Source organism: Cavia porcellus, unplaced genomic scaffold, assembly GCF_034190915.1.
Source record: "Cavia porcellus strain 051 isolate PalLab524CR breed Dunkin Hartley unplaced genomic scaffold, mCavPor4.1 scaffold_40, whole genome shotgun sequence".
Classification (NCBI taxonomy): Eukaryota; Metazoa; Chordata; class Mammalia; order Rodentia; family Caviidae; genus Cavia; species Cavia porcellus.
The window spans coordinates 6,653,886-6,680,675 of record NW_026947523.1 but is presented as its reverse complement, the minus strand read 5'-3'; the positions used below and the strand labels follow the sequence as shown (position 1 = coordinate 6,680,675).

General features: G+C 45.8%; 2 protein-coding genes across 4 annotated transcripts; one reads left to right on the top strand and one right to left on the bottom strand.

The window, feature by feature from the left end:
• Window positions 1–805: 805 nt before the first annotated feature.
• Window positions 806–5,181, bottom strand: Ndufa6 (NADH:ubiquinone oxidoreductase subunit A6). Of its 2 annotated transcripts, none has more exons than XM_003470527.4 (3): window positions 4,975–5,181; window positions 1,858–1,973; window positions 806–1,013 (listed from the first exon to the last, which is right to left on the bottom strand). In XM_003470527.4, exons 1-3 carry the CDS (start codon window positions 5,111–5,113, stop codon window positions 882–884), a joined length of 387 nt encoding a protein of 128 aa, XP_003470575.1. In that variant the 5' UTR covers window positions 5,114–5,181; the 3' UTR covers window positions 806–881. The 2 variants fall into 2 exon arrangements, with proteins under 2 accessions (XP_003470575.1, XP_063099720.1); XM_063243650.1 differs by having other exon boundaries at window positions 4,843–5,160.
• A 10,078-nt stretch (window positions 5,182–15,259) lies between these two features.
• LOC100714485 (cytochrome P450 2D16-like) lies at window positions 15,260–25,382 on the top strand. 2 transcript variants are annotated; one of them, XM_003470528.5, is made up of 9 exons: window positions 21,251–21,559; window positions 22,362–22,533; window positions 22,767–22,919; window positions 23,012–23,172; window positions 23,586–23,762; window positions 23,943–24,084; window positions 24,274–24,461; window positions 24,901–25,042; window positions 25,137–25,382. In XM_003470528.5, the coding sequence occupies exons 1-9, from the start codon at window positions 21,371–21,373 to the stop codon at window positions 25,313–25,315; spliced, it is 1,503 nt and encodes a 500-aa protein (XP_003470576.2). In that variant the 5' UTR covers window positions 21,251–21,370; the 3' UTR covers window positions 25,316–25,382. The 2 variants fall into 2 exon arrangements, with proteins under 2 accessions (XP_063099716.1, XP_003470576.2); XM_063243646.1 differs by lacking the exons at window positions 21,251–21,559; window positions 22,362–22,533 and adding an exon at window positions 15,260–15,383.
• Window positions 25,383–26,790: the final 1,408 nt, after the last annotated feature.

Sequence of the window (26,790 nt, the reverse complement as noted above, 5' to 3'; positions counted from 1 at the left end):
GGATTGAACCTAGGGTATCATGAGTGCCAGAGAAGCACTGTATTATGAGCTCCATCCCCACCCCTTTTAAATTTAAAAATTAAGAGCAAGGGTTTAGTTCAGCAGCAAGTGCCTGCCTGGTAAGGACAAAGTCATGAGTTCAATTCCCAGTATCCCTCACCAAACCCTTCCAAAACAAAAGCTTAAAATTAGTACGATTGTGGTATGTACGTTCCTCACAGGGAGTCGGTACGTGTATACCTAACACACTAATTCTTTACCCCACTCATCTCCATCTCTTGGGCCCCTTCCACCTGTAAAAGGTTTGCATCTCTGTTTCCTAGTATCTTATTTTGCCAGCTCTCTAACATTTTTGAGACAGGGTCTTGCTGAGTTGCCCAGGCTGGCCTCAATCTTGGCTTCCACCTTCCAAGCAGCTCGGACTCCAGTTGTCCACCACTGTTCCCATCAGGAAATTAATTTCATTTTAGAGACCAGTGCTTGTTGCGAGGAGCACTGCTATGCCTATGAGTATGTATTTTCTTCAGGGAAAACCTTCTGTGTCTGTGCATACTGCTGTCATCACGGTGTCCAGTTGTGGAGGCTGCAGAAACACAAGTCACCCAGTCTCATGTCCAGTCCTGAACAGACCACCTCAGCCTTCCTGCATACTGACATGCAAGGCTCTGAGAAGACAGGATTTACAGCAGACAGCACCCTTCAGGAAGCGAGCATGAGTGAGCAGGTGGGGTGTACATGTAGCCCCATCTTTTAGGGCAAAAGTGAGAGACCACAGAAAATCATTTTACCAATTCCACTGGTAAAATGGAATTCTATCACGACATACTGTGAATTTATTTGTGCTCTAAAATAAATAACATGCAGATTCCCACCAGGTATCTTTACGGGTCATGGCCAGCATAGAACTTGGACAGGAAATCCTTTGGCCTTGGTGCTTCTGTTTCATGGAAGAACCGCATAACGTGAGTCCGCTGCTTCCACACTTTAATTGTTTCCTCCAGTTCCATCTTTCCCTAAACAAATGAGGGGAGAGGTGGTTAGTCAAAGTGGTCAAGTTGAAGTCCAGGTTTCCATCCAATCCTCGACATTGATTTGTTAAGTAACTGGGCAAGTAATGACCCTGTCTAGACAAATTTATGCATCTGGAAAATGAGGCCTGGGGCTAGATGATTTCTGAGCCCTGTTAAATATTTTCTAATGCCGTGGTTAACTGGTGCCAAGAGGAGAGACTTCCACATTACCAGGTCCCTATAAACATGCAGCCAGGCTGCCTTAACTTGTTTCTGTTTAACATTTCTTCTGGCTTAGTAGTCCACACGGAACGTCCATTGGTGCTAACACAGCTGGCTACAGACAGGAAATCAGGCCCATGATTTGGACTCAGCTAGCCTGCCTGCCTCTCCAGCTGTACACTGGCATCCGCATAAAGCAGGAACTTCCAGGGCTGGTGTTTTGAGAAGAACACCACAATGTTTTTAGTTCTAAGACAGAAGTGCCAGTGGATTTTCACGTCAATCTTTTTTTCCCCTCCTTAATGATGAGCTACATCTGAAGTCCTTTTTGAGTCAGGTTCTTGGCTCAGGCTGGACTTGAACTTGTAACCCTCCTGCCTCAGTCTCCCAGAGTGCTAGGATTACAAATGTGTGCTACCAGGCCTGGCTTCTCTATCAATCTTACCATCTATCTCACCACGGATACTCCACGTTTATTCTTGAAATACTATAGTGCTATCACTATAGTTGACAAACCAATATCTAGTTTTTACAGTTCAAGAGAAACTGTTTATCTGGGAGGACTAAGAAACCGGGGACAAGTTGGCTGATCTTTTAATTTGGTCAGTCAGCAAGGTTCAGTTACCTTGATCACCAGAAGATCAACTACCCTTGGGTCCGTGACATGGGCATTCTTCATGAACATTTCTCGGACTTTATCGCGTCCCTGTTTCACAGGGATGTCTAGCTGGAATAAGCTCACTAAAGAGAAAAACACAATTCAGGGTAGAAATTATTCAGCTAAAACATGTTTTGAAAAACTTAAGTCAACAGATACTCATATACAGCTGCCTGTTCATTCTTGTACCAGATGTCAGCCTGAATGTATTTAAGTTTCAACCTGAAATAATTTGACAGGCTCAAAAAGCAGATGGCCCTTTTGGTGGGGAAAGTGACCTTTCCAGTCTGAATTTTCCCAAAGTTATTAAGACTTTCCTGAGTCAGGAGGCTCTGACAGCCTAGGAAGGATGGCACTATACAGTTCTCAGCCCTAGCGACCCATGCTAGCTTTCATTCGTTATCCTCGGATGGCAGGCAGCGTGGCGTGAAGGAAAAGAACCAGGGTCACAGAAGCTGGGTAAGGCCTCAAGATCATTATGAACTGTGATTTAGTCTGGGGTACAGCCTTCTCAGCCTGTTTTCTCACCTAGAATATAGGGAAGGTCGTATTTTCTAACCTAATTCCTTTAAAGGAATATGGTAGAAAATCAAGTGACAACACCTAGTGAAGCATGACACAAATGCTGGGCGTTAGAAGTTTCAGCACGCACCTTCCATACTCCAGTTATACTTTAATTATGTGGCTATTTGTCCATCTCCCTCACTTGACCATAAGACCATTGAAGGCAGGATTGTTTTTTACTCTTTTATATTGCTGCAGCCATCTGGTACTGGCTCTGCAGTACAAGTACCCGGTGAAATGGAAATTAAATCAGTGAACTGTTTCTGTAGAAAGCGTCCCATTACCTTATGGCCAGCAAGTAGCATGTAGTGTTTTCCAAACTGGGGCCTCTGAGCTTCAGAAACTGCAGTAGGAACTAAAAGCTGCTGTTCCCCACCCCATGCTGGGGATGGAAACCAGCACCTCGTACATGCTTAGTGCATGCTCTACAACTAACTGAGCCACACCCCTCGCCAACCCCATAAGCCAGGGGTTAGGGTGGAACAGCCAGGACTAGAAATCTGGCTCTTCTACGTATTAAAGGTGTGACTCAAGACAAGTTTAGGTGTCTCGGTTGTCTCACCTGTAAGGCAGGGAAACGATATAAGGCACAGTACAAGCATTTAGCATAGTGCTGGGTCATGGGTAAGCCTTTCAGTGAGTGTTAGTTATTAGCAATACTATTACTTATTCCTCATTCTTGTTTTGGTTCTTCAGCTGGAGTCTCAGTGAACGGCCTGATACACTGCCACACAGGTCTCAGTAACTGACGGACCATGGATCACTGATCTTTTCTCAGCCTCATCTTCATTCCTTTGACTTCTCCTCCCGCTCTCTAGGCTTCTGTAACCCTTTACCCCTTGTCTATGCCTCTCAGGACCCTTTTGACTCTGGAATTATCTTTCCAAACGGTCAGTCTTGGGAGGCTTAAAGATGGATTAAAGAGCTAGGTTTAGAAAGTCATAATATCTGGATCTGTCTTGGACTCGGCCACCACTTTCAACCCTCCTGAATCTGGACTTCTTTTTCCCCTTCTCCTCCCTGCAACAAGATAAGGTTTTGGAAAGTCTGCTAAGCAAACATTCTGTTTTAAACACTTGATTTCAGATGCATTCCCTCCCACATACAAACGTTTTTTTCCCCACAGAAGTTGGTAGTTCAGGCTGGTGTTGAATTATGTAGCCCAGGCTGACCTGGAAATTTGCAGCATTCTGCTGTCCCAGCCTCCCAGGTGTCAGGGTCACAGGTATGTACCTCCACACCCCGCTAAACACTCACTCTGTCACCCCCACCCAGCTATCTGCCTGTTCCCGAAGGCATCTGAATTTGGACTCCCTACATAAATGGGGCACTTTCTTCTTAGGCTCTTCCTCTCCAGCACCAGCTGGGTTTACATTCTTTCAGGTCACCAGCAGTTTCTCCAGAAGTCAGCTTGAGGACAGGACTCAGTGGAGCACAGTTCTCATACAACGAAGAACGGGGCTGTGTTAGAGGCTCTTAGGTTAAGTCCGAGAACAGCATGAAAAACAAAACACGGCAGCTACCAAAACTTGGTGTGTTAACTGCCAGCCCATTCCAAGCACTTTAAATACACAGTAGTAACCTATTTAGGTCGGTAACTCCACAGAAGACACTGTTCTTTTTCCATTTTATAAACAAGGAAACTGAGGTACAGATAAAACAATGTAACCAAGGTCACCCAGATAGAAAAGGGCAGAGCCTGGAGGACAACACAGGCTCGCCAAAGGAAGACATCTGAACCGCTCATTTTCACCCTGTACAGTGCAGCATTTAAGGAGACGTCAGGGTTGCTGCAGTCGGGGAGCTTGTGTACCAAGGCTAAAGGTGAACAGACTACCTAAGGGAAAGAAGGGGTTCCGCGGCAGTGGGGTGCAAACCAGCGGGGGGGGGGGAGGAATAAATACGAGGGGAGGTGGGGCTAGGCGGCAAGGCTTGGCGCCCATCTCACCGCTAAGCCGATCTTGGGAAAGTCAGTTCCCCGCTCTGGTTCAGTTTCTTTTTCTGGGGGCGGGGACCATGTGAGAAACGGATGACGGCTCAAATCCTACAACCGCTTTGTGTGCCTGCCCTGCAAGCAGGCAGTCGTGAGTTCGATCCCTGGTACCGATAAAAACGAAGAAGACAAAAAACAAAACAAAACAAAACAAAACCAACCAGCGCCTAGCGCCTAAAAGACCCATCGGAGGCTATTACCGGGCCACAGGCCCGTCACTTCATCTCTCTGTGCCCTCGCCTGCCAACGACTGTCACAATCCCCACTCTCCCTCCCTGGGGCACTGTATGGATTACGGGGACAAAGGACTCCAACGGGCCAAGGCACCTAGCAGCTCTCTGTAGGGATGCTGGGCACGGCTGGTCTGACCTCGGCGCCAGTCAGCTCGGGCTTACCCTGGCCTCGGGGTACCCTTAGCGTCCCCGGAAGCACCAGGGTCGCCTTCCCCCAGGCAGATGACCTCAGCTCGGGCCGGTGAGACCTTGGGCAGCTGCCTATGGGGCCCCGCGTGCGCTGCTGCCTCTCACCAGTGTGCGGCACCTCCCGATACCAGGCGCGGTAGAGCTCGCGCACCCTCCGCTTGGCTTCGTTCATGTCCCGACTGAAAACAGGCTTCACGGAGGTGCCGGCTGCAACCGCAGCTTGGCGCAGGCCGCTTGACGCCATCTTGCTAATGAAACCACCTCCTCCCCGCGCGCGTGCGCCTCGAACAAATCTCTCTTCTGGTTGGCTAAAAGGGAAGGAGCCACGCCCCCACACGGCGGGTGGGCGAGACGACAGCTAGGGCTCTGCGATTGGCCAAAAGCCTCGGTCTAAGTGAGGACTGCGTGTGCTCATCTCCAGAAACGACGTTTGGCCTCGCTCCCGCCAGGAGGCGCTGCTGCGTCCGGCAGCAGTGGCCCCGCGGTTGTCCCGGTTGCCGTCCAGCGTTTCTTTGGTCAACGCCAGGCTTTTGCTGCGTGCAGCCCTCCGAGGTGACAGCTGAGGTAGACGATGGTCCTGTTGTGGCGCCTTCCCTTCCGGCAGGCGGCCTTTCTGCGAGGCGCGGCCCGTGCCTACTTTACAGAGCGGCTTTCGCGAGTGCGTGCGGCTGTCTGAGCGCCCGCCTGGCTTCAGCGTCTTGACCCTGACTCCCCTCAACCTGGGGAGGTGGGCTTCAGCTTCGGGCTTCGTCATCCCAGACGCTGGATTCCTCTTAAACGTAACCCAGAATTTTGAGGCCAGAGGGACCCTTAGGTCATCCATTCTGAGGGTTTTCTTGCTGAGCGCCGAGTACCTAGGGGTCAGTGACAGCCAGCACCGCGACAGCCCGTACCCCGGATGTTCATGGGGTCCCGTCTCAGAGGCCGGGCGGGTGCCCTTAGTACTCTTGCTTTCCCGGTGCAGAGACAGCATCCAGGTCGCTTGCCACCTTAGGTCGCCTCTGCCTGACTCCTGCCTAGGGCGACTCAGAAAGTGTATTGACAGGTACTTTGGAAATATTGGGCAAAGGACAGGGCTCAGCCTAGCTGTGCGACCCCAGCTGTCATAGACAAAGCCCTGCTTCTCCCCGTCTTCCACTTTTTGTTGGCCAGGGTTTCATTATGCGGTTCAGGCTGGCCTCGAATTTACAGCAATCCTCTTGTCTCAGCCTCCCGAGTGCTGGAAATAAAGGCAAGCACACCACACTTGATCATGGTCTTTCACTTTTTAAAGGGTAAAAGATCTGATGGCCTTTCTTCTGTTTATTATTAGTGGTGGTGGTGGGGTACCAGGAGCTGATCTTAGAACCTCGCACTTGCTAGGCAGGTACTACACCACTGAGCTTTATCTCTGGTCCTTATTTATTATTTTTTGAAATTATATTTAAATGGACTAGGCAATAGAAAGCGTGTACAATCCCGTGCTGCCTATAGGACTGTAATCCAGCTGAAACCTAGTTAGTGACATCTTGGTAGCTAGCCCTACTGTGCTGCCAGGTATATGAAAGTACAACATATACAAGTAGGTAGTGTATGCGGACTGGGGATGTGGCTCAGTGATAGAGCCCTTGCCGAGCAAACCTGGGACCCAGCTTTGATCCCTAGCCCCTCCCAACAAAAAAACCAATTATGTACAGTATATAGTATTTGATCATGAATGACTCTTATTGGCTTGTGTATTTACTCTTTTTATAGAATGTGTGCCTACTTATTTTTTTAAAGTTAGCTATAAAGCAGCCTTAGAAAATATAGAACCACCAGGCGTGGTGGCTCATGCCTGTAATCCCAGCACTCTGGAGGCTGAGGCAGGAGGATCGTTGCGAGTTCGAGACCAGCCTGGGTTACAAAGTGAGCTCAAGGCCAGCCTGAACTGCATAGCGAGACCCTGTCTCAAAAAGACAAAAAACAAACAAACAAACAAACCAGAATTAAGTTATATCATGTATAGGAACAAACTCTCTATGATGAATGTAATTATTGTGTATACCTAAAATGTACGATTAACTTAATAATACAAAAAGCCTTAGGCAGGTCCTTCAGGAGTATTCCAGAAGAAACTGTTATTGCAAAAGACAACAGCTCCATGTACATTTCCCCTGGACATCTTTCAGTGGTACACAATATAGAGATGGAAGCCAGTGTATTTGGATAATACTGACTTTGTGTAGGCCTGTGTGTGTGTGTGTGTGTGTGTGTGTGTGTGTGTGTGTTTTAAGTGATAGAAAAAAGCTTAACTAGTAAGGATATACAGAGAGAATCTGTGGTAGAGGTAGAATGTGGCCTAACATTTCTCAATCAGCAAATGATCAGACTGCCATGTGCTAATGTTTTTTTTGCCCTACCCTGAGTCAGATGTTGACTGTTTTATGTTCCACAGTTATAAAGTGTATGTAGGAGGAGAGCTTTAAGCACTGACATAGAAGGCAGGAAATTTTCCTCAACCTTAGAAATTATCATCCTTAAACAATTCACTAAAAACATGAATTCTGCATGAGAATAAATGATATAAATGCATTTATTTTGGTGAAAAGTATTTTTGTATAATTGTATTATGTGTTTGTGTTTTAAGCTAAGTGTTGAAACAAAACAGCCAAAAGGTTTAAAACTTACAAAGTTAAAAAGTAAACCTTAGTTAATAAACTTTTTTTTTTTTTTAGTGCTGGTGATCAAACAGAGGGCATCACACCTGCTATGCAATCACTGTACCGCTGAGATAGAGCCCTAGCTTTAAAGTTAATTTATTATCAAAGAAGGAAAATTTAGAAATGTAGTGTAGCTTAACTGTACAGTGTTTCTAAGGTTTATGGTGGTGGAAAATCCTAGTCCTGTGCACTCACCCCTACTCTGATTCCCCAGAGCAACTCCCAGGCCTGCCGGCTCCACCCACGGGGAGTGCCTTACACAGTGGACCATTTTTATCTTTTATTGTTATCATTATTATTTTGGGTGATACTGGTGATTGAATTCAAGGCCTTATACATCCCAACTCTTTTTATTTTTTCATTTTGAGGTTGGGTTTATTACATTGCCTGGGTTGGCTTAAAACTTGTGATCATGTTTCTCAGCCTCCCAAGTAGCTGGAATTAAAGATATGTGATTCTCTGCCTAGTCATTCTTTATGTTTTCTAATTTTTTTTGAGACAGGGTCTCCCTATACAGTCCTTGAATTTCTGATCCTCTTGCCTCAGCCTCCTGAGTGGTAGGGTTACAGTCCTGCCTTACTATACCCATCTTTAAAAAAAACTTTTATGCTATATTTTACTGTATTTTTTCTATATTTAGGTATGTTTGGTTTTTACATAAATACTTCATTATATTGCTTATAGAATTCAGTTCAGGGCCCCTGGGGCAAGTGGAAACATGGTGGCCTCTCCAGTGGGAACCTTCTAAGACAGATAAAAGGAAATGTCCTGTAGTGGACTGTCCAGAAAAACTCCAGGAATGTGGGGACCCCAGCAGTGCTGCGCAGGGTTTTCTATGGTGAGCAAGAGATGAAGGGCAAGAGGATTCCTCAGTGGTTACTGGGACATCTGGGAAGCCAGCATGTAAATCCTGGTGTGGAGGCACAAAGAGCCAGGGTCCTGGGGTTCGTCTTCCTGTGTTGCCCAATTTGTACTCTTCTCATGGAGGCTGACAGGGCCCAGCACCCAGCAGCCGTCAGGTCTGGCTAGCATTTGTCCACTGTGAGGTCTGGGAAGGCCTGTAGATGGCAGCACGAGTGACATTTATGCTTATTGGTTCCTTGAGTTAATTCACTGTCTTGAGGGTGGTGTAATGCCCAGAAGTTGACATGATGAGCTCTAATGATTTGGAAGGGAGAAGAAATTCACTCTCACATTTAAAGCATCCATAGAGAATTTCACTTCGCAGTCAATGGGTCCCTCCTCTTCCTCTGGTTTTCTACTGGTAGTTCTTTCATTCAAAACATAGTATAAGAGGCCCTGAAATTCCTTTGGGTTTAAATTCCACTTTCCTTTTAGGGATCCAGGAAAGAAATCAGTGGTGTCTCGCTGTCAGTATTTAGTGCTCCAACAGCTGTGATTTGAGTAGAAAGATTTGCAAGACACCGAGCAATCGCGTGTCAGGAACCTTGAGATCTATTTCAGGGAAGGGGGATGCCTTTGGAACATTGTTCATAGCTGTAATGTGATCTTGCTGCCCGCTTTTGCCACAGTCCTCTGCATGGTAGTGGGAAGAAATAAATCTCACAGGACTTTATGAGGAACTGAAGGTGGTTTGATCTGCAGGAGCCAATGCCGGGAGCCCAGGTGACCAGGACCTCCTGTTCCAGGACCACAGGCGAGCAGACGCACCCTCCTAATCCACGCTTCGACTCTGGGCTCCTTTTTTTGTCACCATAAGTGACTGCCTTGTCTTGGGGACCCTTTGCTGCACTGTTGAGCAGAGGACCTTGTGGTTTTTGCAGTGAGGGACTGAGCAGTCCTGTGTCACACACATCCACTGCGGCATGACAGGGAGACAGAATTGTAGTTTAAGAAAGGAGGGGTCCAGTGGTTTCACTGTCAAGCTTTTTGAGGAAACATATTGGGTAGTTCTTCTGCTTCTTAGTGTTTCATATTTGATAATGGAAAAGTGTGAGCACTGCTTCAGTTTCTGTCTTTTGTGATTTCCCAACAGATTCAGTTTTATGCTTCTTGGTTTTCAAGACGCCTTGGTGAATATTTTCGTCTTTTTCTCTTGGCAAGGAGAACCTTTGTGATGTTGGCTCCGCATATTTCCAGCATTTTGTCTACTTCTCCCAATGTCATTCAGAGTTCTGGAGAAGGGTTTTGTGGCACACGATCTCTCACATTTCTTTCTGAATAGGCTCCTGCAAACCACTCAGCTCTTTGTCTTCTTTCTCAGCCTCGGCGGTTCTTGGAAGCTGGTTTTCTTGGGTGGTTTCTCTAATGTCCTCGAGTGGTGTCTTCCGGAATGCACCCTGCTTACATGTGTTCTCACTGAGGTGTCGAGTTCGCTTTCATGCTTCTGCTTCTTTACCCTGTCAGCCTTGGATTTTCACAAGGGATGCGGCAGCTGCACGTGCGGTCAGGTCGGATGCCTCTGTCGTGTATCTGGGTCCTGTGGGTAGAAAGCAGGCTAATGCGAGCCTTCTGCAGGCTCCTCTTCCCTGAACTTTCTGGGTCTGCCCAGGAGCTCCCCACCCAGTCCCCTGGCCACATGGCCTTGTGCATTCATTCACCATCATTCACACCAGTTATTGCTCTACTGTATTTTTTCTGTGTTTGTAAATTTTAAATTTAAAAAGAAATAGCATGTTTGAACATCTGGTTGTGTGTAACATCCTGGGTTTTGTGTTTTATATCCCTTTTTGTTTTACACTGATTGTGTTTAGCCAACCAAGTATTAGATTATCTTAATCAAATGTCATTTCATTGTCCAGTAAATATACGTGGACTTTGAAAAAGAAAAAAGAATTTAGTTCAGTAACGTGCCATTAAGGTTTATAGCTTAGGAGTAATAGATGGAACCATGCTTGGGTGGTTACACCACTGAGGTTTGTGTAAGTATACTCTGTGATGGGCACACAATAACAAAATTGCCAAATGATAACATTTTTCAGAACATATTTTTGTTAGGTGACATGGCTGTGTGTGTGAATTACAAAACATCATAATTAAGTGAAAACTTTCGAACCTCCTACCCCAATTGTAGAGGTAATAAGGTTAAACGTACAATGACTCTAATAGCCATTGTTTTAAATTCTCTAGGCATATTAACTTGTGTTTAACTTTGACAACACACCTATGAGACAAGTATTGTCCTCATTTTACAGATGAAAAACTGAGACAGAGAAACTAAGTTACTTGACAGCACTTGACAACCCAGGAAGCTGGCTCCAAAATTTGTGATCTGCTTCTTACAGCACCTGTATGGTACTTTGCAATTCTAACTTGATCCATTCTCTTTTGCCCTCCAGAAGTAATTACTATCATGAATTTAGTGTTGTAAAATTCCTTTTCATTAAAAAAAATGGTGTGTAAGACAGGCCACAGACTGGGAAAAGGGACTTACGAATCACATATTCCATAAGGAATGTATATCTAAAATACGTAAGACTTTCACTGTAGTGAGTAATAAAAAGACAAATAGCCTGATTAGAAAACAGGTAACTAGGCGTGTGGGTGTACGCCTGTAATCACAGTACTTGGGAGGCTGATGCAGGAGGATTTCAAGTTTGAGGCCAGCTTAAATCCCATAGCAAGACTTTATCTCAAACAGACAGACAAAAGGGGAGGGGAAAAAGGGGGAAGCTGGCCACACTGAATGTGGATGGGCACGGAGCCACAGGACTCTCCTTAATATTGAAATTACAATATTGCTGCAGCCCTTTAGGAGACAGTTTGATGGTTTCTCATGAAATTAAACATACACTGTCAGCACTTGCAGTACTGTGTGTTTACCCAAAGGAGCTGAAAATGTATGTCCACACAGTTACCTGCCCATGGATGTTTCTAGCAACTTTGTTCATTCTTGCCGAAACTTGAAAGCAGCCAAGATGTCCTTTGGTTTGTAAATGGACAAATACACTGTTACATCCAGATAGCAGAGGTTTTAAAGGCAGCATCTTGCCAAGTTGTCCAGACTAGGCTTGAATTGTAATTCAGCACTAGAAATCTGCTATTAAGACACAAAAAGATGTGGAGAAATAGATGGCCATTGCTAAATAGGAGACCACAACCAGGAAAGGTTTTACAGCATGATTCTCACCGTGTCACATTCTGGAAAAGGCAAAACTGGAAGACAGTAGAAAAATCCATGTCCACAGAGCCTGAGGGCTGGGAGGAATGAAAAGATGGAGCACAGTATTTTCTGGGTAGCGAAACTACTCTGTGTGATACTCTAGTGATAAATATAAGTCATTTTACACAGAACCCGCAGGTTATGCAGCTCTGAGGGTGAACCCACAGTACACCACAGGCGTTGGGTGGCCATGTTCCCGTGAAGAGTCACTGACTGGAACCAGTGCACCGTTCTGCTGTGGGAGGTCAGTGGTCGAGGGAGGCTATGAGTGTGGGGGCAGTGGGTATATGCTCTCTCTGTACTTTCTGCTCAGTTTTGCTTAGAACCTCAAGCTTCTCTAAAAAAATTCTTTTCATGGGCAAAGGATTTGAATAACAATTCTCCAAAGAAGATGCCCAAATAACCGAGGCAGTAAATGCACGAAAAGAGGCTCACATAATCAATCACTGAGGAAATGCATACCAAACATACCACTTCTGACCCACTAACTGGTTAGAACAGAAGACGGCCAGCATTCAGTGTTGGCAAGGACGTGGGAAGAGCGAAACTCTCACTCTTTGCTGGTGGTGTAGCAGTTTCTGAAAACAGTCTTGCAGTTTCTTAAAAATTTAAACATACCCTTGAATGCAATGCAGCACTTCCAATTCTAGCTATCCAGGAGAAATGGAAACATTTGTCTCTACAGAGAGTTAAAAGTCAGTGCTTGTAGAAATGTTGTTTACAATAGCAAGGATGTAGAGGTCCTGGGGCCGTAGCTCAGTGATAGCTTAGTGTGCCAGAGACCTTGTTCCATCCCCAGCACCTGGGGAAGGGGGTATGGAGACATGGGTCTGATTAATGAATAAACAAAATAGCTACCTAATGGAGCACTCTTCAGTCACGATGAGTTCAGAGAACACGCTGGGTGAAAGAACCCAGACAATACATGTTATTCCCATCCATACGAAGCATTCAGAAAAGGCAAATCTATAAAGTAGATTAGTGGTCACCAAAGTGACCATAAGCAGGAAGAGGGTTTGGGTTGAAGGAAATACCCTAAAATTGGTTTATGGTGTTAGGATTTTTAACATACACTAAAATTCATTGAGTTCCCTGCACTTCAAAATGAGTGAAGGATAAATTTTATGACCTCTAAGGTAAGATTCTAAGCTGCCATTGGGAAGAGGCCTCTGATTGCTTTACAAAGATCAGCGTAGTTTAGTTACTGATGCCTACTTAGCACCTTGAAAAAAATAAATATCCCTATGCATACTTATTCAAAACAATGGTTTTAGAAAATTGGAAAGTAAAACACAGTACAGAAAATATCTTCTGTAAAATTAGAGGCAATGTAGTATAAAATAAAATAAGGTAAGTACAGAATGTTAAACACGGAAAGTAAAATCACTGACATTGCTGGATATTATAATCTTATATGACAAAAATTTATATATTGGCCATGAAGCATCAAGATAGGTTATATGACTACATGTTTGAAATTATATATTCTTGCTGGAGTACACTTTTTACAAACATATGATACCATGTCTCTTGTAATCTCTTTGATTTCACATGTATGACACTGATGTAGAGACGTTCGTGTATTTGTGATTACTGTTTGGATGGAATATCTTGTCCCATGCTTTTTTCTTTTATTTTTCATTTATTACTTTTTAACACCAAATATATCTATCAGAAAAGAAGAAAGTGACAAAACACCCTTACATCTTTCCCTGAAAAATGAAAAATAAAACACAGACTGAAACCAGAAACAAACAGAAGAAAACAAGAAACATCCCAAAACACAATCCCCCACCAAAGTGCCACCTTCACCCCTCATATAGATCAACATTTCAATTCTTACATTTTTTTAGAAATAAAAAAAAACTCAAACCAAACAACTTTGATAAAGGGAACAAAATTAGAGCTCCAACCCTCTCCAACCCCATAACTTATCACAAAGTTACACCAGTCATGACAAAATGGCATTGATACCAAGATAGACAAATGGCCAAATTACCGATATAAAGTCCCAAAATAAATATCCACATAACAGACATTTGATTTCTGGCAAAAGCAATTAAGTAGAGAAAGGAGTGTACCCTCAATACTGGATAACAATATGCAAAATTGTTCCACACTTTTAATATCAACTTAGTTTCTTTTTATCTAAAAAGCTATGTTGGAGTCACCATGTAGATGATCTTGTTTTTTGAACCAATCTACCAGTTTTTAGTTCTGCTTTCATTTGTTTGTTTGGTACTGAGGATCAAACTCATGACCTTGCACTTGCCAGGCAGGCACTTACGTCAGTGAGCTTTAGCTGTTTCTACTTTCTTTTTTTTTTTTGTCTTTTTCCTTTTTATCGGTACCGGGGATGGAACTCATGACTGCCTGCTTGCAAGGCAGGTGCTTATGCCGCTGAGCTAAATCCCCAGCCCTTTGTTTCTACTTTCAATAAGAGAGTTTAAATTAATCACTTTCAAATTAACTACTGACATAAAAGAAATGCTTCTACCCTTTATCTCTTTGCTTCCTACACATTTTATCCTTTAACTATTCCATTACTCTATTATTTTTTGCATTACTATCTTCTTTAGTAATTATTTTTGTGTCCAATTTGATTACCTTTTTCTTTCTTTTTTTCACTTTTTATCTTTTCTCATTGGTTACATTGGTTAAAAATCAGCATTTTAAACATAAAAACAGTGTGAATAATAAAACATTATATTCTGTAATCTACAGAGATCTGTCTCTATCCCTCTATCCCTCCAATATTACTATTACTATTATTATTGTCTCAGATTACAAGTTTATACATTGTGTGCCTATTAACAGAGTCATAACTAGTGTTTTACTCATTGGTGTCATTGGTGTTTTAAATTAATGCAAGAATAACAATATGGTTGTGTGAGAAAAACACACAGGGGAATGAAGAGGAGTTAAAAAACCACTACTCAATGCCAACTCAGTCACTTATGTGCTCAACCTGTCCAATGTTGAGTATTTTGTTGAGTGTGGCTTTGAGTTACTATCTAGTGTAATTTCATGCCAGCCTGGACTGGTCCTCCACCACCTCATCTAAGGCAAGTCCACTGGTAATGAAGTCCCTCTGCGGCTTTTTAACTGGCATTGTCTTGACTTCTCTTTCATTCATCTCAGATAGTTTGGCCAAGCGGAAAAACTATGGGACACTCTTATTTTTCTTTCACAATTTAAATATATTATCACATTATTTTTTGGTCACTATGGTTGAAAGGATTTTGCCCTAGATAGGATATTACGGCAGTGAGAGGCGGGACCAAGGGAGGTTTACCTTAAGGTCACTTTTCCCTCCCCTGTGCAACTTACCTGTGGCATGAACAGAGTCCCAATCAGCTACTTGTGCATCAGCAATGCACCACCCCAGTCAGGAACTATATGTATGCCCCTCCCCACACCACGTTTCCAGCAGAGAAAACCAGGCCCTGGCAGTCATGGACTTTCTTTCAGCGTTCTTAGAATAAAGGCCATTTTAACTTTATATTCTCTCTCTCTTACCACACTGAAAATCCTATCATTTGGTTCCCTGATCAGGAAGGCAGCATGAGTGACTCCTCAGTTTGAGTTCCCCTGCTAATTCATGAACTGGACTGCATCTTGGATTAATTCCTCATTTCACAGCACATGGGAGCTGTTCAACTTGTCACCACCATCCTGCAAACACCACCGGCCTAGTTCATTCACCTCAGGTGAGCCAACCTCTGTCCAAGGGTTTCTCCGTGGCCATGGGCTGGGCTCATACAGGATTACCCATTCCGTCCCTGGACTGAGGAAGCAGTCCTCATGTTCCTTGGACAGTCCAAGGCAGAGCCATTACTGTGGTCTTCTGGGACCCCACCCATGCCTTTTGGTGACAGCCAATAGGCACGAGTTGGAGCTGGTTCTTTACCTGCTCTTCCAAAATAGGTGACGATCTCCTTTGGTTAAGCATGATCTGGGCAAAATTGCCCCTTTTAGCTCACTTCTAATTTGGTCATGGAAAATATTTTTTCCTCTCCTCCAAAAAAACACAACTCTGGGGTGCCTGGTTCGTAACTTTGGTACACTTGGCCTAAAGAAAATTGTAAGAATTAAACAGTTGGGTCTGGTAAATATGGCGGATAGATAACAGCAGCCTACAGGGGCTCCCTGAGATAGTCAACTTAGATTCCAAAATAATATAGCGTGTGGAGTCCCAAACAGAGGGAGATGGATCATCTCGACCCAGGAAGAAACTGAGAAGAATCAATCAAACATACAATCTTAGTGCTACTATTGGAACAGCTAAAGATTCAGCACTTCTGCTGCAGTGCCTGAACTCGCGTGGCCCTGACTTATTGAGTTGCCTGAATTCCTGCTGATTCGACTCACTGGAAATACAGTCACACTGAGGTCAGGGGTCAGCGAGCCAAACAGAGAGCTGAGCTGGCGGGGAACCTGCCTCAATCTGTGGTGAGTGCCAGGAATAAAACCAATGCACAGAAAAAGGGGGCTCCAACAAACGACATTCTGAGGCTGGGCAGACTGGCAAGAACAAGGAGCAGCGGTGACTTCAGTCAGCTGCTCTGTGCCAGGACGGGATTGGTGGGGTGTGCTTGGCCTGGGTCATGACCCCTAGCTGAGACCCAATAAGATATCCCAAACCAATTCCCCACACCCAGCAGCACACACTAATGCAGTGAAGGCCTCAGCAGGTTGACTTACCCAGAGGGGAGGGGCCAGCATATGCACTTCAGAAGAACTGTAACCAACAAAGAAAGAAACTGGGGCCTGCTATATATACCTGTATAGAAGAAACAAAAAATATGAGAAGAGGAAGCAACAACAAAATGTCCCCAGCTCCCAATCTTGAGAACATTGATCCAGGAAAAGTAAATACAAAGGAGATTGAGGACAGTAAATATGCAAGCAATATCAGACATGGCACCAGTGGACATACAGAGATATCTTCGGGATCTCATAGATGAGTTCAAAAGTGAAATATGTAACCAAGTAAAATAAGATATAAATAGATTAATAAAAGAAATGCTAAGTACCTCTCAAGAAGACACAGACAGAAGCATGGAGGAACACAAAAAAAGAAATTACCAGGAAATGAAAAACTCCATTGAAAGCTGGCAAAACTGCTTGAAAGAAACTAAGGATTGATTATCCAAACTGGAGGGCAGGTTTGCAATGTGGGAGCATGAAAGGAAAAATTTCTTTAAAACATCAAGGAAACAAGCAGTAATAATACAAAAGCTAGAAGATGACAAGAGGATCTATAACTTAAGAATAAAGAATGTGATTGAAGAAGCAGGGGTACAAACAAAGGAACTACAAAAGCTATTCACAGAAATAATTAAGGAAAACTTCCCAAATATAGGAAAAGGAAATGATATTCAGATCTATGAGGCATGCAGAACTCTAGCCACCTACAACCAAAACAGAGCTACACCCAGGCATATAATAATCAAGATTCCAGAAATCCAATATAAGAACAGAATATTAAAAGCTGTCAGAAACAGATTACTTATAAGGGAAAGCCCATCAGAATTATGGAAGACTTCTCAACACAAACCATCAAATCAAGAAGAGCTTGGAGTGAAGTATTTCAAGCCCTGAAAGAAAGTAACCTCTAGCCCAGATTGATGTCTCTAGAAATTAATGGAGAAACAAGATGCTTCCAAGACAAAGAGGAACTGGGGGAGTTCTCGACCACCAATCCAACTCTACAGAAAATACTGTAGGACATTCTAGAGAGAGAGAGAAGTACCAGGATTCCAGGAACAGTGGCAGAGAGGCCTCAATGAATGGAGCAGAAAGCAAAGTGAAGAAGATAAACAGACAACTGATGATGGAAAAAGAGCACAACAGAAATGAGGCAGAGAAGGTTGGCTATAACCTCTAATATAGATGGCCTTGATACACTAAATTTAAAAAAAGAAAAAAGAGAGAATCACAGGCAGAGTAGATCAGGAGGTAGGGTCCACCAAGATGCCCTTTATAGGAAATATAATTAACCTTAAAAAAGGTATATGGACCAAAATCAAATATGAGAAACAATGCTCTATGTGACAGGGAACCAATTGCCCATAGGGGCAATTAGACCAGTATTTGTGGATAGGTTGGAAAGACAGGCTTTAACAGGTGAAGAAATATAACTAGAGATCAAGTTCAGGAGGGAGAAGGTTTAGAACTACTTAGGTAAATAGTAGGTTGCCCCCCCCCCCCCAATTTAAAACAGAGAGTGTTGGTGAGATCCAAAAATGCACAGTACACCCTGGGGGAGTTAAAGGAGAGGAATAATCTTAAGACGGCAGAAGATATTATTAATAGTGTATCAGAAATTAAGCCCCTATCACTCGCACTACTCTGCTTAGATACAACTTATTCTGTCCCAGTTTGTCTACAAGCACTAGACCTGAGGGCACAGACAGCTATCCCCAAAATATCAGGATATAGCACAGTAATCATCTTTAACTTCCTATCAACTTAATCTGGAGCCCTGTATAACTTATACTGTTTTATCATGACTGACCTTAGTTAAATCTGGTTTGTTATTTGTTATCGACAGATTTTATTCAAAACTGCTATGATTCATAGTATCAAGACAACTGAGAGTATAGACAACTACACTGAAAATGACAAGATTCACTATGACACCCATTATGGTTTGATTACTACCAGTTTTTGTAGTTTTACACTATCTACAAAGTTGTGTTTCTATTAATACTGTTATGTACTAATATATTCAATTATATATCTGATGATATAGCCAATTCTATCAAAGATAACAAGAGACAACACAGTAATCATGGTAGAACTCCTGTACAGTGGTTTTATATGTCTTTTGTTCTATGTGTCTATAGGAATATTTTTTTTTAATTTTATTTAAGGAGAAAAAAGAAAAAAAAAACAGAAAAAAGGTACAAGTTATACAGACTTTCAGAAAAAATGAACAGTAGGAAATCACTAGTTAATTACATATTGTCATCTTAGAAATAGTTGTTGATGTTACAAACTTAAAGCATATAGAGGGGACTTTCAAACAGTGAGACTGCAAACAGTTTTGTTCAATGATCCAACAAAACTCAGTAATATGGTTATCTATCTTATACACTTAAATATATATGCAGTTATATCTTTTAGAGAACTTTCTTTTCCTTTCTTTTGTACAATGACAATTACACATTTTGGGTTTTATTACTCCCACAGTTCTTATTACTTTTTTTCTTTTTGAAGAAAGTAAAACCAAATGTGACATACCAGGACAGAGTCAGTCAAATCAAAAGGATGGACATAATACATAATGTAAAAACAAAATACAAGGTGATCAACAATGGTTACCATACTGTCTCTTGCTATCTTAAGAAGAATTGCCTAAATCATCAGTTATAATAAAATTGAACACAACAGTAAAGAATAAGACCAATAAAACCAAAACATTGGAGACAGTATAGGTCTTCAAAGAAAGATAATAGTCAACCAGAATGGGCATCACAATGAATCTTATGTTCAGAACATGTTAATTCTAGCGAATCCAGATCTATTCTTCTGTGTGAGTTTTTCTGCAAAGAGAAAGAGTAGGGCCACAGGAATAGGTAGCGCAGAGGGCAGGTACCTAGGTGGGATCTGGAAGAATTCCAACTGAGAAGACGAGGAAGATGTGAGCACGGTTGAAAGCAGAGATTTGCGCTCTGGAAAGGAGATTTCCTTGCAGTGTGGGCCTTTGTGCTTTGTCCTACTGGGCCAGTTCTCCTGTGACTTAGAGTGTTCCAGACACACCTGTCCCTGTATTCAGGAAGGGGGTAGAGCTTCTGTGTCACTTGCCCACATCATGCAGAGCAGGGTGTGCACCCTGCCGCCCTGAATGCAAGGGTCAAAGGTAGAGGGGGATGAAAGTTTCTTTCTTAATCCCACAGGGATTTGTACTCTGTGCTGGTTTTTTTTTTTTTTTTTTTCTCACTGTGTTGACTGTGACTCAGCAACAGCATCTTTCATACTTGCATTTTTATACAAAAAACCCACTTTCCTGCACAAGCCAGTGGAATGTCCTGTGGCTGTGCTCTGGCTGAGGGGCAGTGGGTGGGGATTTTTGATTAGGAGCAGCACAGGAGGTCCAGTGCTGAAACACATGGATTCAGCAATGTTTGGGAAAAGTCGGTGCTGCAGTGTAGTGAGGCTGGAGTGGGCAGTGACAGGTGCTGGCCATGAGGCTGAGCTCAGACTTTCCCCCTAACACTTCACCATGAGATGAAGTTGTGGTCTCATGAGCGCTATGCACCATGTCATTACCAATAGTGACCACCTGGTCAAGGTTTGGGCAAAAGAGAAAAGCCTCTTGTGTCACTGGTCAATCACTCTGCTGACTGAGGTGCACCAAATCAAATAGGGATGGTGGGCTGAGGAACCGCTGCCTAGGAGAGTGAGGGCCACTCTTGCTTTCGTCCACTGGTGCAGTGCATGCTTCACATGCTGCTTGGATGTGGGGAAAAACTGCACCAAAACACCATCTGAGGAGTCCAGGAGCTGCATGTGTGACCAGAGACAGGGCCCCTGAGCACAATCTCTTATCCCCTGTGACTATGGATGACTGCTGTCCCCAGCCTGGAAACTCTTCCCCAACCTCCTGTTGTATCCTAAAAGTCTCTCTGCTGCACCTACTCATGTCCCCTACTCTAGCCGGAGCAGCTGCTGTTACACAGCCTCAATAGGCCCTGATGAATTTTGCATTATGGTTTTTGTAAATTATTTTCAAGTTAACTGAGCTTCTCAGAGGAATCTTAAGATGAGGGTATGAAACAGTAGCTTGAAAGAAAATCACAGGCTTATCCATGGAAGGTCCAGTTAAATGTAAGTTGAAGTAAGGAGTGAAGAATCTTACATCTTTCCAAGGAAAAAGTCACTTGTATCACAGGGAAAGACAAGTGGAACTGCTGTGGCTCTGCTGCACAAGCTCTGCTACGGAGAAGAAGCCTGGACTCCTCATGGATGAGGCCTGACGTGAGCACTGCTTGGTGATGAGATTCTTCAGGCATCTGTGGCCTGGGAACAGGTCTTTGTTTCTCTCCTCCAGAGTGGTCAGGTCGAGGTTCCCCGTATGTGAGTGTGCTTGTGTGCTTCACTTGGAGAAGAGGCTCAGGGAGACCTGTTTGTCTGTGGCCTGGTCAGAAAGGCTGGAAAGCAGCTGAACCTGCTGGAGGTGGTTTTGAGCATCCTTAGACCCCAGTTAATTCATGTTGGACAGCAAAATTCTCCATGGAGCTTGCATAACTGTCTTAGTGCAGTGTGATAAACCATTGCACATTGCCAGAGTCCTGCTGGTTTGGTCTGTCAGCTCCCTGACCTTCCCCTGCTTTTGACACTGCTTGTTGGAGAGTAATCTATCATGGCCTAATGCTGAGACTCACATAACCGGACTGTCTACTTCTATGGAACTTCTCAGAACCCTCCCCCGTCCTGTGTGTCAACAGGAAGAGGCAGGAGGGGCAAGAGCCTGTGGAACTCTTCTGACCTGGTCCCTCCCTGCACCCTCTGGTTGCACGATGAGTAGAGAGGTTGTCTCGCAGCACAGGACAAAGGGCAACCTTAGCTGCTTTGTAAGAGCACAGCTGGTCTGTTCCAGTATGCAGGGAGTGGTAGAGTGTGCTTCAGGCTGATTAGGGAGGTAAAAGTTCCATTGGTGCAGTGGAACCCAGTGGTAACAAAGGCAGCCATGGAGTTGCTGACTGGGGATGCACTGTTCTCTGTGGCCATGGCTCTGGCCATCTTCCTGCTCCTGGTGGACCTGATGCACCGGCGCCAACGCTGGGCTGCTCGCTACCCGCCAGGCCCTGTGCCTGTGCCCGGGCTGGGCAACCTGCTGCAGGTGGACTTCAAGGACATGGCGTACTCGTGCTACAAGGTGAGGAAGCTGGTGGTGGAGAGCAGCAAAAGCCAGGTGACCCTCCACCGGCCTAACAGCAGTGAGTGGTAGGTGAGCACACTGTGTAGCGAATGACCTCATAGCCCAAGAGGAGAGAGGTAGACGACCTGTCTGCAGGAGGCCTTCACCAGAGCAGAGAAGGCTCTGGGCTTTCTATTTGCAAAGGTGCAGGAGAGCAGAGGACAGGAAGTTGGGCAGGATGTACAGCGGGACAGGCACCCGATTAGATGGGACAGAAGCTTCAGACACACCAGGTCCCCTCAGGTACCTCAGAGGGAAGGAAGTACCTGGGGATGCAGGAGCAGAGGAAGATGGTCTTAAGCAGCATTTGATTCAGGAAGTTGATACTGTGAGAGGTGCTCTGAGCACTGTCAGATCTCTTGGCTGCCATGGAGTCCTGGCCCTCTCTGCTATTATCTGAGAACCTGATTTTCCTGATCTGAAAAATGGGAGGGAATTGGCTTAAATGATTGTTCCTGCACTCTGCCCAGGACACACCTGGGTGGTTGGCCCTAGATCTGAAGTAATCACTCTGACCGTAAGAAGGTGTGACGGCAGCATGCAGACACTAGGTGTCCGGGCGGAGTGGGCTAGAGTGCTTGTCTAGCTGGGGCGAGGCTGTCAGTGCCATCTTCACTACCATAAAGGAAAAGGAAACCGACAGGAGTGCGGCTGGTTCTTCCACTTTTTGAACTGGGTCTCCAGGTCTTGGGAGTGAGATGGGGATGCACATTGTGGCAGGAATCCCAGCTTCACAGACGCCCTGTCCCTCCACCTCCAGCTGCGACATCAGTTTGGGGACGTGTTCAGCCTGCAGTTTGCCTGGACTCCAGTGGTTGTGGTCAATGGGCTGGCGGCTGTGCGGGAGGCTCTGGTGAGCCACGGCGAGGACACCTCAGATCGGCCGCAAATGCCCATTAGCGAAGTAATTGGCTTTGGACCAAAAGCCAAAGGTAAAGGTCAATAGGGCACAGATGGCTTCAGGGTAGACCCCAGGGGCAGTGACTAAAGGAAGAGAGGGCTTATTTAATATGGCAATGAACGTCCTTTTCTTCTGGGCATTAAACCTGCAAAAGGAGCTGTAGCATTGAGGTGGAGACAAAGTTGGTGTCAGATCAGCAGGCAAGATGGGCTGATGTTACAAGGATTCCAGTACTTTCTGCTCCTGACACTGCTTCCCATTCAGGGGTTGTTAGGGCACCCTATGGGCCCGCCTGGCGTGAGCAGCGGCGCTTTTGTGTGTCCACCATGCGCAACTTCGGCCTGGGGAAGAAGACTCTGGAGCAGTGGGTGACTGAAGAGGCCGCCTGTCTCTGTGATGGTTTTGCCAGCCATGATGGTGGGTGACGGGTTCAGGGACACAAGGAAGGGACAGTGTGATGAAGTCACTGGGAGAAAGGGGGCAACTCTAACATGCATTCCTACTCCCAGGACGGCCCTTTCACCCCTACGGGCTGCTGAGCAAAGCTGTGTGCAACGTGATTGCCTCCCTCATCTACGCGCGCCACTTTGAGTATGATGACCCGAACTTTGTCAGGTTGCTGAAATTCCTGGAGGACTTCATGGTGGATGACAGTGCCTTCATGCTTCAGGTGCAGGACTGATGAGAATCTGTGCAGGGAGTGCTTCCTGCAGGAAGGCTCTGAGAAGCTAATGTGCCTGCAGGAGGGATGGGAAGAAAGCATCAGGGAGGATCACTGCAGGGAGAAAGGGCTGGTGGTGGCCAAGCAGACAGCAGTAATGGGAGAGGAGACCCAGGCTCAGGGCTGCAGAGAGGAGTAGAGCCTGTGTCCACGCTGGAAGGGACCCAAGCTCATGAGATTTCTGTGCTAGGAGGTTCCTAGGGCAGCTCAGCAGCAGGAGAGAGTTTAGATGGCACAGTGGAGGGAGGGGGCAAAGGTGTGGAGCGTCAGGCCTTGTGTCACCATGGAGGGGGCTGGCTGTGAGATGGCACCTGTGGGTCTGGAGCACAGGAAGCACCCAGGCTGCCTCTGTGCTCTCACAGGTATTGAACTCAATGCCACTGCTCCTCCGCATCCCATGGGTGGCTGCCAAAGTCCTGCCTGCACAGAGGTCCTTCATGGTCTTGAATGATGAGCTGTTGGCTGAGCACAACACAGGCTGGGACCCAGACCAGCCTCCCCGAGATCTGACTGATGCTTTCCTGACTGAGGTGCTTAAGGTGAGAGTGGGCTGTGAGTAGGGATCAGGGTCTGTGAGCCAAGTGTTCTGGGAGGTGTGAGGCCACGTGGGGCCTCAGCATCTCCCAGAGACCCAGCACCTGTGCTGAGCGGTGGTGCATGGGGACATTTGAGCCATTCCTCCCACTTTCCACTGAGGCCACCCTCTCTGCCTGTCTCAGGCCAAGGGGAACTCCGAGAGCACCTTCAATGATCAGAACCTTCGTCTAGTAGTTCTTGAGCTGTTTACTGCAGGAATGGTGACCACATCAGTCACATTGTCCTGGGCTCTTCTCTTCATGATCCTGTACCCGGATGTACAGTGTGAGTTGGGCTCAGAATGGATGGGAACTCGATTGATTTTGGAAGCCCATGGTTCAAAGGAGAGTCTCCACCAAGGCTAGTGACAGGGTGATGTCCTTCTCACATGGACATAGCCTTTAACACTGCAGAAGGGAGGCTCAGGTCCTGGTTTCCAGGGACTGACCTGCATGGGGTTACTTACCTGTCCAGGCCGTGTGCAAAAGGAGATCGATGAAGTGATCGGACAGGATCGATGCCCAGAGATGGCGGACCAGGCCCACATGCCCTTCACCAATGCCGTGATTCACGAGGTGCAGCGCTTTGCAGACATCGTCCCAATGGGTGTTCCCCACATGACATCTCGTGACACTGAGGTGCAGGGCTTCCTCATCCCCAAGGTAGGCCTGGGACCCTCCTTCCCCAGCATGGCCACTCCCAAGTGTGGCTAAGAAGTGATGTGCCACCTGGCCCCGACACCACTGGCACTCCAGGCCAAGCCTGTGTGTGGGGGTGTTGCACACAGTGCTGCCCTATTCTCTCTGATCCCCCAGTGTAACTGGAGGATAAATTAACCCAAGTGACGAGTTGTTGGAGGATCCTGTGCCCATGGGGAAAAATGGGACTCTGGGCACCCTTGGGATGCCTGTCCTGTGGCCTTGCCATGTGATCATGGGTGGTCCTGATAAGCTTTTGGGACTAATGGATAATTGAGAGGCTGCTTGTGTCTCTGTACCCCACCAGCCTGTGAGCCTCATCGAGTGTGCTTATGTGTATTAAGTGTCAGGTTTCCTGTGTCCCGTATGTCAGTCCACATTCATGCCATGTGTCTCCTGCCAGGGCACGACGCTCCTCACCAACCTGTCATCAGTGCTGAAGGATGAGACTGTTTGGGAGAAGCCCTTCCACTTCCACCCTGGACATTTCCTGGACGCTGAGGGCCGCTTTGTGAAACGTGAGGCCTTCATGCCATTCTCCGCAGGTGATTGTAGTGGACAGGTTTGCTGTCCCTTCCAGGGTGCCTTGGTTAGAGGAGCTCAAGCCTCAACGTAACTGTGCCCTGTCCACTCCCACAGGCCCCCGCATATGCCTCGGGGAGCCCCTGGCCCGCATGGAGCTCTTCCTGTTCTTCACCTGCCTGCTGCAGCGCTTCAGCTTCTCGGTGCCTGAAGGGCAGCCCCGGCCCAGCGAGCGTGGTGTGATGTCCTTCATAGTGTCTCCACCCCCCTACCAGCTGTGTGCTGTGGCCCGCTAGAAGACGTGCTGTGTTCCCTTCCTGTACCCAAGATGGGATGTACAGTAAACCAGTCTTGTGACTGTCACCTGGTGTCTGTGTCCAGCCCTCCTCACTGAAAGCCCATGTGTGATGCTTTCACCCCCTTGTCCAAAGCCAGCCCTGATTCCCTGCCTTATCCATCCTGACCTGATCAGTACAGTCAACCAGCCAAATGTATATACTGATGCTCGAGTTGAGAGCTCGCCCGGTGTCACCCAGAGAGACCCAAAACGGACTTCTGAGTTGGTGGCAAATCCTGGGAAGCATTCTGCGTTCCATGGGTGACAGGTAGGGGCTGAAGGTGAAGTGTTTTTCTTAGGAATAAACAGAATCTCTTGCAGGGTGCTGAATGATGTTGGTGATACGTAGGGTCATCTTCAGGTTCAGTGAGTAAGTAGAAAATGATGGAGAAACAGAAATGTTCTTGGACTCCTTGTTATGGTTTATTACAGGGACACAGTACACACGCAAATCAGCAGCACTGAAATGCACAGGGTTGGGGTCCAGGAAGACAGACACAAGGTTCAGCTGCGCTGTCTTAGGAGTCGCCCAGATGGTCAGTTCTCCCAACCCGAAGTGCATAATGGGCGCTCCGTAGTAGGGCAGACACAGTCCAGCCTGGGTGTTCAGGGGTTTTCTGGAGGTGCATTCCATTGGCATAGTGCACCGACCTGGCTGACCTCAGGGACTCAATTTCCCTCTACTCTGGGTCACATTCAGGCAGTTCATGACCCCTCCTAGGCCAGGCTGCTGGCATAAATGTTTAGGTTTTGCCTACAGGATCATCTCTTGAGGAGGACTGGACCAAAACCTTAGGGAGGTTTCCCTGCTGCCCACCAGGGGTCAAGTGTTTACTTTGGCACATGCAGGGTCCAATGCGGGCACCTCCCATGGTGACTAAGGCACATTCCTGTCCTGGGCTCCAGAAGCAAAATGCTCAGAGTCACATGAGCATCCGTACTATTTTGTGTCCTTGTGGAATGACACTTACCTAGCCTTTAGCATCTTCATCCCATTTTTGTTCCTCCTGTTGATGGTCAAACTTAAACCCTTCATATCTTCAAAGCCTTATCTTACCCATTTCTAGATGTTCTGTTCAGTGGTGTACAACATACTATGATGTACACAAAGCAGACTGACCATCTCGGCTGTTTTGCTCAGGCAGAACTGAAGCCCTCAGCTGCTTAGACAACAGCTTGCTTTCCTTTCTGTCCTACACCCTGGCAGCCACTGTTCGGTTTTCTGTTTCTGTGAATTTGACCACTACGGGAAGTCACCACAGTGTAAGCGTACACTGTTTGTCTTTCTGATTGGCTTATTTCACGTGAGCAACCTTGCTCAGGTTTCCTTCACAGCGTAGCAGATACAGTCCATCTTTCCTTTTCAGGCAGAGTAGTTTTCCATTTGTGAAGTGTAGTCCTCCGCTGTGCAGTTTCTCCTAACTTGGTTTAATT